General features: G+C 36.4%; 1 protein-coding gene across 8 annotated transcripts in view; it reads left to right on the top strand.

The window, feature by feature from the left end:
- Positions 1-16,493, top strand: part of GTF2I (general transcription factor IIi) — a 96,029-nt gene that overhangs the window by 59,636 nt on the left and 19,900 nt on the right. For all 8 annotated transcript variants that reach the window (XM_059898830.1, XM_059898829.1, XM_059898826.1 and 5 more), the window contains 5 exons: positions 3,087-3,197; positions 4,318-4,383; positions 7,293-7,476; positions 11,054-11,112; positions 11,918-11,989. In XM_059898830.1, coding sequence (XP_059754813.1) covers positions 3,087-3,197; positions 4,318-4,383; positions 7,293-7,476; positions 11,054-11,112; positions 11,918-11,989 — 492 coding nt within the window. The remainder of the gene's footprint in view (positions 1-3,086; positions 3,198-4,317; positions 4,384-7,292; positions 7,477-11,053; positions 11,113-11,917; positions 11,990-16,493) is intronic.

Here is a 16,493-nt window from a genome sequence, read left to right as displayed (position 1 = left end):
AGCTTTTAGTTTTGATGATGTAAATATTTTTAGTTTGGGCTTAAATTGGAAGTGTCCAGAGATATGTGTCTTTTTACACAAAGTGGTTGTTTATAATGTTGAAGCACCATGATAGAAAACAGTGCTACCTGCTGGACTGATTGTTAGAGGCAGACTGGTTTCTGCTACACGGAAATAATTTGGATCCTTTGTGAAAGAGATTTTGAGGTCAAGAGTAACAGTTTTTCATACTTTTTCAAAATCAGAGTTTTTTGCTGCAAGAGTAGAAAAAAAAATAGAAGGTGTGGTTGAGTTCATAGCTCTTCTTGATCTCATTCCATGTTTCATATGAATTAAAACACTCTAAGATCCGGTAATAAATATATGAAATGGGTTAGTCTTTTAATAAAATATATGTTGTGGTATTTTATCATCACACATAATTAATTTCATCTGTTTACATTTAATAGATTGACTTCATTATTTGTCACTGGAGAGAAATGTGATAATCACTTTTTAATATTTTACAGTCTTTGTTAAATCATTTGTTATCGTGTTAAAAAACACTCTCCTAGATTTGTCTTTTTTTATTTATGGTCGATGAGGTTACTTTTATAAAATATATTTATACTATTAAATCCTTTTGTTTTAAAATAAGTTAATCTGATTGAACAAATGAGGTCTTGGACACTAAAGAAAAGCTCTCTTGCCCTTTCCCCTTGGCCTCAATTTCAAACCGTTCGGATTACAATTGGGATGAATATAATAGAGCACTGACTTTTCATTACCATCCTAAAGCTATATTTTCTTTTTTATTTTATACTCTTTCGGTTATCATGTTATATAATTCAATTAGCAATAATTTTAAATGATAATCTATAGAAATATTTAGGCTGCATTGGCCTGTAAGGAAAATACTTTTGTTTTAAATGTCATTGCTTAATGTTTGTAAAGAAATATTAATACTAAGCATTTAAAATGCTTTGACAATATTCATAGGTGAAATGAGTATATTTCATTTTACCATTTGCAAATTAGCCTGAAAATATTCTCAGGCGTCTAAAAATCTATTTGGAAATTGGAAAGGGGGGATTTTGTCAGTCTGTTTTCAGAATTGAAAGCCAGACATTAGAGAAATACCTAATACGTTTTCCAAAATGTATCTACTTAGGTGTGAATCTATTTAATAACCTATTTAAGAATCTTCTGACCATTTTTAATCCTTGTAGTAGTTTAATCATTATGAGCCCATGTTACATAGTCAAGTTTTATTTTACTGGTAGTTTGTCTTTTTTAAATTGTTTTTTACTACAAATTTTTTTTTGTTTTTTTCTGGATTTGAACATGGGTTTCTACAGTGGAATTCAACGCGTGAAAGTTTTTGTAGTGTCGTAAGTTGTTTATATGATAACTTGTTCCTGAAATAGTATTCCCTTTCCCAGCACATAAATGGGTCCTAATATGACTTTATCTGGTATCAGTGACATTGATACCTTTTTCTCTTATTGGTTTGAATAGTCAGTCAGTAAATGATTTTAGGTAGTCAGAATATCTGTTGACATTACAGTTGGCCCACCATATCTGCAAGCTTTAACCAACTGCAGATGGAAGGTATTCAGAAAGAGTTTCTTTGAAAATTCTAAAAAGCAAAACTTGAATTTGCCATGTGCCAGACAACTATTTATATAGCACTTACATTGTCTTAGGTATTAGAAGTAATCTAGAGATGATTTAAAGTATAAGGGAGGATGTGCATAGGTTATATGTGAATAATATGCCAATTTATATAAGCGACTTGAGCATCCGTGGATTTTCGTTTCCACAGGCTTTGTCTGTAAAGGAAGAACCCAAAGTCAGTGAACAAGGGCAGCCATGTCTGTGTTCTCTGATGCTATGATAGGAATGAGATTTAAGTATTTTAGGCTTTAGTCAGATTTTCCCTTGATTAACATACACAGTATATAAAAGTTAGCCATTGCTGTCCAAGGCATCATTGTATATTAGGCTAAATTTGAATTTCTTACTGTTTTTTGAGAGTTAACCTGCTTAGCTGAAAGAATGATACCCATAATTTCATCTCAGCTGCACTATCTAGCATATGACATGGTTAAGTCATATAGCATTCTCTGATCTTGTTTGTTTAGCTATAAAATGAGAATGAAAATTATACTGAAAAGGGGAACTTAGTGTATCTTATGGTATCTTTTTGTTAACTGCTGTTGCCTTTAACCCAGTAATTATTTTCTTCTTCATCCCACATTTTTTTAAAGTATAGATACCTGAAAATGGTATTTTCAATAATTTATAGATGGTGTTTGAGCAGAAATCTCAGTAGTGTGCCAACTGATATTTTCAGGGACCAGAAGAAGACGACAGTTGATAGCTTTTCTTACTTGATCCAGTGTCCTTTATTCTAGCACCAGATGTATTGAAGTATCACGGCAGAGTTGAGTTGCAGGCATAGCCACAAAGAACTCTTACTACAAAGTCTTAGGTAGTCTATATTCAGTGCTTAAATATATGATCGCTCATTGTCTACATACATGGGTATTGTATTGGATGAATCAACAATACCTGTTTCACAAATAATATAATCTTACTTCTTTTAGTTTCGTTTGTTAAAAGTTTTTAACATACAGTTATCCAGCCTCCTTTATGTATGCTTGAATTTTGTATAAGCTTAAATATTTTTCCATTCAAGATATGTTTTCTCCCCGTTTTCTTATATATTTGTATAGTTGTTGGTAGCTGTCTCCATTAAAACCCTTTTCTTGGAAGACTTAAAATACACTGTAATTCTAGACAACTCTCTGAGAGGAGTTAGGAGAAGGGGAAGTTTATATGACTTAATTCAAATTAAGCAGACTGAAAAAAAGGAGCAAGACAAAGGAAAATGAGTGTTATTCACTTGAGCACCTCCGAAAAGAGTAGAAAAGCTGGAAATGTAACTGGGAAAAAATACGCTGAAAATGGCAATACAGAAATAACGGTTGCTGTCCCAATCATATTTAAATCCCCCCACGTCTTTCGAATGCTGAGGATTTTACAGGCAGTGGCTGTCACTCACTTAGACTGTTCCTCCAGTGATGATAGTTTTCTTTTTCAAGATGATGATTATTCTCCACCTACCAAGAGACCAAAGAGCAATGAGCCTCCCCAGCCGCCAGTCACAGAACCTGCCAATGCCGGCAAACGGAAAGTGAGGGAGTTCAACTTTGGTAAGTTCTCAATTAAATGTGGTCGGTCCTCTTTTCTTTTTTTTCCTTCCGAACTTTTTCTGTTACTGAAGAGTTACAGCATTCTTTGGGGAGGATGCCTTAAATATATTACTGCCTTATAATCTAAGCTGAGGAAAGCCATGGACAGTTTGAAGTAACCTTACAGACACTGCTTACACATGTTTGTGTATACCAAAGCATAAGACATTGTGTCTTCTGTTGTTAACTAGAATTGGTAGACTTAAGGGAATTCCCTGGCAGTCCAGTCGTTAGGACGCGATGCTTTCACTGCTGGGGCCCGGCTTCAGTCCCTGGTCAAAGAAGTAAGATCCCACAAGCCGTAATGTGGCCAAAAAAAAAATGGGTAGACTTAAATATCAGTGTTAATGACTTAGTAATTCAGTTATTTGTCTGAGATTTAGATCACTTTTTTATTTCAGATATAATTTTTATATTAATTTTTCTTGCTTTGTGTAACTGCTGGCCTCTAATCAAACCACAGTGGTATCCTTTTGAAGGGACTAAGTAAAATATTAGTGGCAAGATGTGTTTGTGATCCCTATTTTGAATAGATGGAACATTTAGCTTTATACGTTTTTTAAATAGTACTTTAATATTTTAAGTTGTCTTAGTCATAATTATTGAATATAAATTGAAGTTATATATATAGTAAGTTTATATATATTCTTTAGCATGCTATTATAAGTTGCAACTGTATATAAAGTCTTATTTCCGTACAACTTAGACATGTTTTAGAAGGTTTCCTGCACAGTCTTGGGGACCTTTCTCTTTTTCTCCTCACTTTGTAGTGTTTAATTGACGGGTCTTTTCTGCCCTCCTGCTTTTCAGAATTTATAAGTTTAAAAAGAGGTACTCAGTATGAAGTGTTCTGAAAATAATCTTTAAACAACCCTATAATCTCTCACTGAACCAATTATAAGAACCGCAAAAAAGAGAAAGTGCTTAGGAAAACAGTAAAATTATACAGACAGGTGGATTATTAAAAATCAGGATATATTATGTAGAAAATAAGTTGTTAGATGTTGGGTCATCTTAAGAACATATTAGTGCCTCCAAACAGGGATTTATCATTGAGTTTTAACTTTCTCTCAATTTTCAGAGAAATGGAATGCTCGAATTACTGACCTGCGTAAACAAGTTGAAGAGTTGTTTGAAAGAAAGTATGGTAAGTCTAAACTCAAAAATTCCTGTAAGGTTTTGTCCGTAAGCTTTTTAACAGTGGAATTACTGTTCATCTAATGTGAGCAAGTCCCATTCTAGCAGTGTTTGTGCCTTCCTTACTTATCTGTCCCTGGAAGGGTAGTGGATAGTGTCTGTCCAAATATTAGAAATTTTCTTTCCAGATCACAACAAAGCTTTAGAAGAAGTTTCCTTTCTTTAATTATCAATTAGTATTTACGTTAAACTTTCAGCATGCATGTTTGGGAGTTTATTTATATATTTGTTGCAAAATCTTGAATCTTGGAGATTTAATTGAAGAGTATTTTCTTAAGCAATAGTCTTCCTTAAACCTGATGTGTTAAATCTAGTATTCATCTAGATGCCCTTATTTCCCCTACTCTCAATAGATACCTGAGTTTGTTAGATCTCAAATTCTCTTTTCCTTTTAGTATTACGTCCTATAGCTACCTTTATATAGTAATCAGAGAAACAAGATTTATTATCACCTGGTATCAAATGCTCACCTAGAAATAGCAAAATTTGTTTAAAAATACCTGTTTTGTTGGGTTTTTTAAATTTGGAGAGTTCTTTGCAAATGACTGGCAAAGCTGTAAAATTGTATAATACACTGAATTTTAACTTGAAAGTCTGTAATGCTATCCTGCATTACTGAATTTCTCTAAGTGAATTTTTAATTTAATTTTATTTTTTGTAAATCTGTTTTATCCATTTTTACTTTTGGCTGCGTTGGGTCTTTGCCACTGCACGCGGGCTCTCCCTAGCTGCGGCAAGCGGGGGGCCACTCCTCGCCGCGGCGCGCGGGCCCCTCGCCGCGGCAGCCTCCCCTGTTGCAGAGCACGGGCTCTAGGCACGCGGGCTTCAGCAGTTGTGGTGCATGGGCTCAGTAGTTGTGGCTCGCGGGCTGTAGAGCGCAGGCTCAGTAGTTGTGGCGCACGGGCTTAGTTGCTCCGCGGCATATGGGATCTTCCCGGACCAGGCCTCGAACCTGTGTCCCCTGCATTGGCAAGTGGATTCTTAACCACAGTGCCAGTAGGGAAGTCCTATTGCCTGTGATTTTAATTAGACCATTTCAAAGTAAAAACTCACAACATATTCTTTCTACATGGAAGCACTATAACGTGGTGGTTAAGATTACAGGCTATGGGGACAGGCTGTCTGGCCATGTTCTCTTAGTCTTCTCTGAGCCATTTGTGAAAGGCATGAGAACTATAGCTCTACTCTGAAGATTTGATGAGATAGATGAGATAGTGCTTGTGAAGTGCTTCCTATAATACTTGGGATGTAAGTATGTAATAAATGCCTCCTGTTTATATTTTTGTTATTGTGTTCTTAATTTAGTACTATTATGAATTAAAGTAATTTACTTATCACAGTTTTATAAATTTCTGTGTTTCTCATAAAGAGAAGCAAAGGTTATGTTTTTACTTTTCTTGTGATGGTGATATATTTATTTGATTATTTTGCATATAAGAGAATAATGTTTACCAATCATTGTGAAATTATAATAACAATATTCACATTTCATAATTTCAAAGCATCTTTAATGGTAATTGCCTTCGGGGAAGGTATTTTCATTGTTAAATGTGAATATGATTTTCAGATGTAGTATATCAACGAAGGATATTAAATCTAACTCAGAATTAATGTGTAATATGGTACACTTGAAACTTGAGTACAAAGATTAATGTTTAGCAAATAAACTTTTACATAAAATACCAGCAAAAAAGTGGACCTGTTCTGAGAGGTGATTCCTGAGGGAGCAGGGGCTGAGGGGAGTCAACCGTAGTCATTTTTGCTTTGGAACCTTTCTGGCAAGGTCAGTAGCATCTGTGCTGTTCTGTTCACTGGAAAGCAGTTTATATAACTGTGCTATATGTTAATTACATGAACTAGAAACCTTTGAAAGAATTAGTGGTGTTTGCTATGTAGTCATGGAGAATTTGGCATTGCTTTACTTAGTATCAAAATGTTTGTGCAATTCTTAATGCTAGCTAAAAATGTGCTTGTGTTGTAGATGAACGTAAACTGATGCTTTTTAAAACTTTTTATTATGAAATTCATACTTCCAGAGACCCTCTATTTAAATATCCATCACCCAAGTTCAACAGTGTTTAATATTTTATAATATTTTCTTTCTTGTCCTTTCCTGTCCTCTTTGTGATGCAAGAACATTTTAAAAGTCTGATGTCCAAGACAGCATGTCATTTCACCTCTCAAAACTCTAAATTGTAAAATGCCGAGTTGGGTGAGAGGAATGCATTCATTGTCTTAATCTCAGTTCCATTGTCACACCTAAAAACATTACACTGTTTAATACCCAGTGATATTTAAATGTCCCCTATCGTTTAGAAAAACTGACTCTTTGTAGTTTGTTTAATAAAACTATCAAAGTCTATTCATTGTGTTTGATTCTTAAGATTCCTTGTGCATTTGGCTTGTTGCAGCTGTTGTATTATTTTACTCTCGGTAAATAAATCTTAGAATTTTTACAGTTCAGAAAAATGTTCTGCTTCAGTTATTTTATTAAAAAATCCTTTTTACATGAACATTTATGTTTTTAAAATATTCTCTTTCATTATATGCTGTATGTATTAGCTGAAATTAACTGGTATATTTTTCTGGGGTCATTTGTGGTTCAAATTTGAGTAGAAAGTCTGCCTATATCTACATTATTTCAAAATAATATATTATTTCATTGCAGTTTTGACTAAGTAGAGTACTGGCACCTTTGGTGTTCTTTTCCTCTTAGTTCTTTTGTACTATTTTGCTTCTGATGCAGTGATAATAAAAGTTACAAAGCAATATGTATGTATTCGATTATTATTCTTTTCTACAAACTGTGCTTAATCCTTGTCATTTCATAATTTTCCCTTTCTCTTTTTACCCTTAAAGCTCAAGCTATAAAAGCCAAAGGTCCTGTGACGATCCCGTACCCTCTTTTCCAGTCCCACGTGGAAGATCTTTATGTAGAAGGACTTCCGGAAGGAATCCCTTTTAGAAGGCCATCTACTTATGGAATTCCTCGCCTTGAGAGGATATTACTTGCAAAGGAAAGGATTCGTTTTGTGATAAAGAAGTAAGACTCTTGGACTTTTGTCTTTGTTCTTGATTAGTGCATCTTTTTATATTGTTGACAAATATTCACTAACCACTAGGGCTATATTTAAATTAAGTTTGAGTTATTATATGTTGTTTTATTTCTACTTTTCAATGTGTCTATGTAAGTTATGCCAGGGTTGGCTTTTGGAGTATGAACACCTGTCCATGCCTGACTGGCATACAACTGTTATTTTCTTTTACAATTTTTCTCTACGTATGCTAAAGAAAATATTGAAGTATCAGTGTCTTATTTTTTAGGCCTGAATTTTAAAAAGCATAGGTGGAAATAAAGTCGATTGTAAAAATAAAAATAAACAATAGAAGTAAGAATGAAAAGAAAAAAATAGCAGAATGCTATAAATTCTTTAGCACTGACGTAAGGGTTGTAGCAAGGAGCTTTAAAAAAAAATTTACGTGCAGCAGTTGGAAGTGTAAATACTTCCATTTAAAAATGGCAGCCACATCACACATTTCCATAATTTCTACTGACTAAAATTCTATTAAGATTACAATTAAAGTTTTAAAAAACTAAGAGGGCATATATCAACATATTTCAGCAAATGTTGATATATGAAAACTTTCTATTAGATGCATGAAGCAAGTATTAGATGAATTTGTAAACAGGAAAAATTGGAGAATAGTTGTCTAGGAAATTATCAAATATAATTGCTAAACTAAAATTTTCAATGAAAGGGCTAAAAGATTGTTAGTATTATAAATTGTAAAGATGATTGTGTATATGAGACATGAGAAAGGATATGAGAAGAAAATAAAGATATATGCCTGGTCACATTTCATAAAGTTTCAGTGTCCTAAGGATAAAGGTAGAAATCATTAGGTTCCAGAGAATAAGACCATGTCATCATAAAGAATGAAAATCACACAGATATCATATACTTGATTTGAGCAGTAATGGATGTAACGCTATTAAGTCATTCTTTCCAAGTTCGAATTGGAAATGATTTGAACCTTGAATTCTGTAGCCAAACATGCATGAAAGCAAATAGAGATTGCAGCATGAAAGAGGTTGGGTAGCAGTTGGGATGTCTCTAGCACCAAGTAACAAAAATGCTTATTCAAATTGGCTCGTTACAGTAAGATTCTTATCTCACGTAGCAAGGGGGTCAGAGATAGGATGATTAAAACAGTGATACTTGGGGACTTCCCTGGCGGTCCAGTGGTTAGGACTCTGCGCTTTCACTGCAGGGGGCACAGGTTCGATCCCCCGTCAGGAACTAAGATCCTGCATGCCGCATAGTGCGGCCAAAAAAAAAAAAAGTTAGAAAAATTAGAAAATAAATAAAACAGTGATACTTGGGGCTCTGCTTCTGCTCCTTTCCAGATTCTTCCTTCCTTGTGCTGATAGTTTCCTTAGACTAGACTAGTGAGCTGGATGCAACAGTTCCAGCACTCACAGCCAGACATGTCTACTAGGAGGGACAGTAGCTACCTGTGTTTCTCTGAGAGAAGGAAACCTTGGAATATGGCCTTACTTCTCTTTGGTTAGGATTATGTCAAGTGCTTATTCCTCAGCCAGGCACAGGCATGGGAAAGATAGCACCATGATGGGTGTAGACCGTGTAGTACTCACCCTTCAGTGAGTGGGGGCGGGGTTCACTTCCCCTGAATTATGTGGCTTTCATGTTAAGTTCTAATAGGAATGAGTCTTTTTGAGTCACGTGCATATTATAACTGATTTAATTTTTTCCCACGTATCTTTGGGCTATAAATAGTAAAGTCAGTAACAGTAGCAGAATGATAGTCATTTGCAGAAGTATTCATGTTCATTTTTCTGGCAATGCTCTGATATTGTTGAGAAAGTGGGGAAATTAACAAACACCTTGATCAAAGATTACAACCAAGCAGGGGCTTGCCTCTGTATTGGTATTAAACAAGGGAATGATAGGATTTAACTAAGGATAAAAAGGACCCAAGAAATACCACAGGTAATAGGTGAGCTGTCCTCCACAGAGAAACTTGTTGCCAAGAGATATTTTTCTTTCAGATAAATTATAGTTTAAAAGATTTTGTCCTCCGTTTTTCTATGAACAATTCAAGTGAAACTCTCCTTACACAAGACAACGTGGTAGGCAGCCATGCAGACTAGCAGCATTGGCATCACCTGGGAGCTTTCAGAGACACCACATCTGAGATCCTACCTAGATCTACTGGATCCAACCTGCCTGTGATGAGGATCCCAAGTGATTCCAGTGCTCATTAACGTTTGAGACACCCTGGTGTGGAGAACAAGCTTTGAAGTCAGAATAATAATAATGGCAATTCAGCCCGATGTGTCCAGTACAGTCAAGGAATTTACATTATCACCCACACTTTTTTTAGCAGATGAGGAAACAAGGCAATGAGAAGGAAGGAAGAAAGAATGAAAGAATGAATAAATAAGTAAATATTTCGTAGTCTCTCATGAAATTGAATGGTAAACAAAAAAGGCTTGTTATAAAACCCTGACACCAGTCCTAGTCAGGAATCAAATAACCACTCCTTCCCCCCTACATATTGATATATTAATAAGCCTGTTCTAAGAACTCTTTTGTGCTGTCATTTTCTTACAGTGCTTGCATTTTAATTTGTTAGAAGTTTTGAAATTTTTATTTGAATAACTAAGGAAAACATACAAATAATTTTATAGATTTTGCTCATGGTTGCTGATCTTAAAGCCTATAAAACTCTATCTTTGGGTATTTAAATGTTTGTGCAAGCTCACCACAAGGTACTCATGCTGTGCAGGTTCTGTTCAAGTGCTTTCGATGTCTTTATTTATGGGAAGCCATCTCTCACATTTGGAAGGGACTTTGTAAGCCTTTCCCCAAAGGTTAATAATGTGGTTAGTCTTGATAAACAGAAATTATTATGTTTATTTAGAAGGGTAATGCTATACTTCAGCAAATGTTTTATTTCACAGCTCTTCCATTGACTTAACCCTAACATTTTCAAGGTTATGGTTAATATATGGTCATGCTTCTCTGTGATCTCTGTCTCCTCCCCCTTCCCTGTTACTTCAGGATATTACAACAAAATAGAGTGAGGCGGGATACATAAGTTAGATTGTACAAATTCTGTGGGGTGTTTGTGTATTCGGAAGAATTTTTTAAAAGCATGTATACTGTCCTGCAAATGTTAGTTTTGAAATATATATGGTTTTTATAACCAGATTATAGATGTTTTTAAGTAAAGTTGTCTTGAATGTAATGTGAGATTGAAGACTCCCATTTAAAATTTTTGCAGTTTGCTTCCTTTGGTGTTATGCTTTTATGAAATACCTTTGATTTACAAAGTTTACTCTGTGTGTGTGTGTGTGCGCGCGCGCGTGTGTGTGCGTACACACACTCCGTGAAGCACATTATGAAACAATTTGCAGTTACCATTTGGTTTTATTACTCTGGAAATCTCAAGAAATTAGGATTTAGTTGTGCTCAGGAGTTCAGGCTGTCTTTTAAAAACTGGCTTTGATGACTGAATATGACATAAGTACTAGTAGTTATTACTTTTGCTGAATATTATCTGGTAAATATTTAGTAATTTTTCTCACCTTTCAGACATGAACTTTTGAATTCAACACGTGAAGACTTACAGCTTGATAAACCAGCTTCAGGAGGTAGGTCTCCAGTCTTGTGCCAAATTGTATGTCAAATCAGAACGTGATGTACAAGGAGTATTGTCCAGGATTCTCTAGAATAATAAACCCATTTTGTTCTTAATAACCCATTATAAATAAATGTAAACATCACATTTCTGGATAAACTATAAAAGGACCATGTCTGTTCTGTGTTTGAGATGCAAAATTTTTCTGGCATAATGTATTGAACAGTTTATTATCCTAGTCTGTAGTATCCTAGTCTGTAATAGTATCAGTTGAATGATCATCCATCATTATACCCAGGAGTTAAAGACTTATTTCTTAGAGTACGTAGCCATGGGCATCATCACTTGTTGGTTAGATGTGTTTTGAAGGAAATCCAATCATGATCTGTTCTCTTAGTCTCTTTTGCTCTGGAGTGGAGGGAGTAGGGTGGGGATATGAAATGGAAATTGCATCACTTAGAGTTGGTGTAATGAAAGGATTGCCAGCATTATTGTAGCCCCAAATTTATCATCACAAAAATCACCTGCTAGCTGATCTTGAGTAAAATGAATTCTATTTCCTAGCTTTAGTGGTGACACTTTTAGTGTATCTCTGTAAAATTACTATTAATTGTGAATTTTCATTTTGTTATTGTTTCGTTAGTTCTTACACTTTTTATTCAATGTCAGCGCTGTTTTAATAAACACCTTGTAAAATCTTAGAAGTAATTTTAGTTAGAACAGGAAAACAATACCACATATTTAATAATTTATTTAGTAACATTTAATAATTGATTAATGTCATCAAATTGAAGAATTTGTGTATATTACCCTTACAGTAAAAGAAGAGTGGTATGCCAGAATCACTAAGTTACGAAAGATGGTAGATCAGCTTTTCTGCAAAAAATTTGGTAAGTTTAATTTCCCCCCTAGCTAAAGTATATTACAGAATAACTTTTCCAGATTTTGCTTTAAGAAAGTAAATACTATGGATGACTCATCTCCAGTTTTCTTTTATTGTTGCTTTTTTAACATATACTGTGAAAAGTTTTAAATCTGTACAGAAGGGAAGAGAATAGTGTAATGGACACCCATGTACTCTGGACTAAGTTGTTTATACTGTGTACAGGTTATTCGGCACAGGGCATTTCACAGTTTGGGAATCCTTTTGTCTTCGTACCTTTTCATAGTGTACCACAGTGGGATATAGGGGACCACCAGGAGCAGTCTGTCCCTGGAGGGCAGGCTGCTGGTTAGCAGTGTTTTGGTTGTCTTGTTTGTAGTGCTTGCTGTGCTTGCATCCCTAAACACTTAAAATACTCAGGTTTGGTTTATCATTGCAACATCTTTTGTTACCAGAAGTAACTCCCTTGCTTTATTGTACTTTTCAGCAGTGTTCAACAAGTTGTCTTATTTTTTTTCCTTTCTTAAGCATTTTAAAGTATTATTTCGGGAAGTTTCAAACGTTATTGACTCTTGGTTTGTTCCTGGGTTTCTTCATGTCTTATTGGCTGTCCTCTTCATTCTGTTGTCGGTACCTCCCTTGAGTCCATTCTTTAAATTTTGGGGTGCTACTCTACAGCTCAGTCCTGAGCCGTCCACAGGTAGTCCCACTCTATCTCAAAAATAGTGTATTGTCTATATTCCCGATGACTTTCACATTCAAGTTTCTAGCCCTGCAAACTCCTCTTACACCACACCTTTATATTCACCCAGCTGCTTGACAGCTCTTCAGACGTCACAGGTCCTAGATAGAGTCCTTGATTCCCCCTCCAGCATGTTCCTTTCCCAGTCCTCCCAGTGGCACCACACTCTACCTAGTCTTCCAAGCCAAACCCCCTAGCAGTCACGCTTGATTTCTTCATTTCCACAAGGCCTCCTGCTGACTCTACATTTAAAACACACTGCAAATCCATATCTTTTTCTTCTTCACTGCTGTCTGTCACTGTAGTCAAAGTCAGTGCCCCAAAGCAGCCAGATTTTACTGCCTGCCCTTCTAACATAAACCACAAAGCACACTGTATGTCATCACCCTTTAATTTTTCTTAAAGCACTAATGGCTACCGTTTTCCTTCCACTACAACACAGTTCAAACAGCAGCCCAGATCTTGTCTCTCTTGGCTATTAGTAGAACAGTGCTTGGTGCTTGGGCAGGTACTCAACAAATACTGAATGGACCAGTGTCATTAAAAATTACTCAGAAGGACTTCCCTGGCGGTCCAGTGGTTAAGACTGTGCCCTTCCAAAGCAGGGGGCACAGGTTAGATCCCTGGTCAGGGAGCTAAGATCACACATGCCCCTCGGCAAACAAACAAATAAATAAAAGTGTGACTCAAAAAAATTTTTTTTAATTAAAAAATAAAAATACATGGAACAGGGCTTCCCTGGTGGCGCAGTGGTTGAGAGTCTGCCTGCCAATGCAGGGGACACGGGTTCGAGCCCTGGTCTGGGAAGATCCCACATGCCGCGGAGCAACTAGGCCCGTGAGCCACAACTATTGGGCCTGCGCGTCTGGAGCCTGTGCTCCGCAACAAGAGAGGCCGCGATAGTGAGAGGCCAGCGCACCGCAATGAAGAGTGGCCCCCGCCTGCCACAACTAGAGAAAGCCCTTGCACAGAAACGACGACCCAACACAGCCAAAGATAAAATAAATAAGTAAATAACAAATTAAAAAAAAATACATGGAACAGTTTTTTTAAAAATTACTGAGCCTTGAGAAAAAGTCAGAGTGTTAAGTTTTTCCTCATCAGTATCCTTGACCACCCAACATGAATATAGGACCTTAATGAAAATGTATCTCCTCGTACATCTGGTCAGAAATCAGCTAATGAACAATAAACTAGAGAATCTTCACCACTTTAAAAATCATATTTCCAAGACATTTAGTGAAATAAGATTATGAACCTTATTTGTCATTTGAGATGCCACCACAGTGTCCTCATAATTCATGAGTAGCTGACATAGGATAATGTGCATCTACATTTACAGGCTTAAACTTTGGCCTCACATTTAGTTCTAGAAATTCAGCCTGGGGTAAGAAACAGCCAATCCTGTTAGATCGTGGGTGCCTGCCAGCCAGCAAGCTGACTTTTCCCTCGTGGAAGGAGAAAGCTGTGGGTGAGATAGTGTACTCATAGAAAGAAAAATTAGCCTGTAGAAAATATTTTCTCATTGTATCAGAGCCAAGAAAATAGATAAAAGAGTTTATGTATTGTTACATGACAAACAACAAAATCCTGCTTGTGGCCTCAGGTGGGTCATTCGGGACTGGAGTTACTTTAGAGAGTGAGAAGCCAGCAGAATTGTTGCTTTCTTTAAGGTTACTGAAAGGGAAAGAAGAAAACATCAGACTGTCTGTCGTATCAAGCACAAGTCTTGAAGGTTGTACAGCAGCAGCAGCGTAGTCATTCAGCACCTGTGAACCCCCCGTGTGTCAGGTGCTGAGAACTCAGCAGCACAGAGGGTGGTGAATGCTTCCCCTGGGAAGCGTTCGTTTATAACTTAGGGAAATATGCGTAGCAAAGCAACCAGTAAATGTGCAGTATATTAGAAGGTGTTAAGTGTTCAGGAAAAAATTGAGCAAAATGAGGGGGATAGGGAGACAGAGGGTTGGTTACTTAATATAGGGGAGACCTCGTTGATGATGTGATGAACACCAATGCACTTGGCCTTCCTCTTTTCTGTAACTTGTGCTGTTTCTCTCTCAACTCCAACAGTTTGGTTCTTTTTTATTTTATAGAAAGTTTGTTAGAATTAGGATTATGTTCTTTTTTGTTATATTTAACAGAATAATTACAATTAATATGACTCCTAGGTGTGAGTGTGAAAGCCTTTACCATATTTTAAAAGAGAATATTTCTTATAACAGCCATGATCTAAAATTGTATTTGGTTTTTCAAATACACACTCCTTACTTTTATCAAAGAGATCCTATACTTGAGCCCTTCAGATTTGTTGCTAATGAAATGAAGGAAGAAATTAAGACAGAAGGCCTTTGAATTTGAGAGGAAAGTCAAACTAACAATCAAAGAAATGCAGATTCTTCAAAGAGCCCCTCTTTTTTCAACCATCAGATTGTAAAATATTTAAATGTAACAGAATACAAGGGAGACCTATAAATGCTGATATTTTGTAAATTGTTTGGATCTTTCTTACAAGCTCTGTTTGGATGTGGCTTCATAGTAGGGGTTAGTAATTACATTTTTACATTTTAAAATTTCAATGCCACACCTATTCAAAAGTAGAAAAATAGTACAATGCATTCCCATATACCCATTTTTGTAATCAGTGATCTTTAAGATTTTCCACATTTTGTTCATCCTTTCCTCTTTCGTTCCCCTTGTAGGAATTTCATAAAGCATATCACAGGCATTGTGTCATTTTCCTTGTTCAGTGTGCACCATTGAACAACATTGAGTTTTATTTATATTATTTTATTTTTCGCTGCGTTGGGTCTTCGTTGCTGCACGCGGGCTTTCATTTGTTGCGGCGAGCAGGGGCTACTCTTCGTTGTGGTGCACGGGCTTCTCATTGTGGTGGCTTCTCTTGTTGCGGAGCACGGGCTCTAGGTGCACGGGCTTCAGTAGTTGTGGTACACGGGCTCAGTAGTTGTGGTGCACGGGCTTAGTTGCTTCACGGCATGTGGGATCTTCCCAGACCAGGGATCGAACCCGTGTCCCCTGCGTTGGCAGGTGGATTCCCAGCCACTGCGCCACCAGAGAAGTCCCAGTATTGACGTTTTAAACACAGTGTCCTCATCACGCTTGACAGAATTAACAGTCTCTCTGCTCTTATCCAGTCCTTCATTGAGTTTCCTCATTTACCTGAAAAGTATCTTTAAAGTTTTTGCTTCGAACCTGGATTTAAACAATGAAGTTTCATGCCTTAATTTTGCTTGATATGTCTCTTTTAATCTAAACCAGCCTCTGCTTACTATTTTTATTTGTCATTCCATGAATTATTTCCTTGGAAAATGGTACACTGATGAGGTTTAAGGGGTAAAGAACAGTAATCTCATGGTTGCAATACAGATAAAAGTATAGCCTGAAGTAAGTTAGTGTGCAAGAGCCAATAAAAAGTTTATTGTACTCATGAAGCATTAAGTAGCAAAAGTCTGCCTCCGGATATTTGAAAAAGTAGTATTTAAGTTGCGCTCTTTATTGTTGGTCATGATTTTCTTCTCTTTATTTATTCTCAAAGATACTGAGAATTTTAAAAATAAGATCTTAGAGGGACTTCCCTGGTGGTCCAGTGGCTAAGACTCCACGCTCCCAATGCAGGGGGCCCCGGGTTCGATCCCTGGTCAGGGAACTAGATCCCACATGCATGCTGCAACTAAAGACCCCGCATGCCGCAACTGAGACCCAGCGCAGCCAAATAAATATCTTTTAAAAAAGAATACATAAAAATAAGATC

The sequence above is a fragment of the Balaenoptera ricei genome, chromosome 15 (genome assembly GCF_028023285.1).
Source record: "Balaenoptera ricei isolate mBalRic1 chromosome 15, mBalRic1.hap2, whole genome shotgun sequence".
Lineage (NCBI taxonomy): Eukaryota > Metazoa > Chordata > Mammalia > Artiodactyla > Balaenopteridae > Balaenoptera > Balaenoptera ricei.
This window is presented reverse-complemented; position numbering and strand designations above follow the sequence as displayed.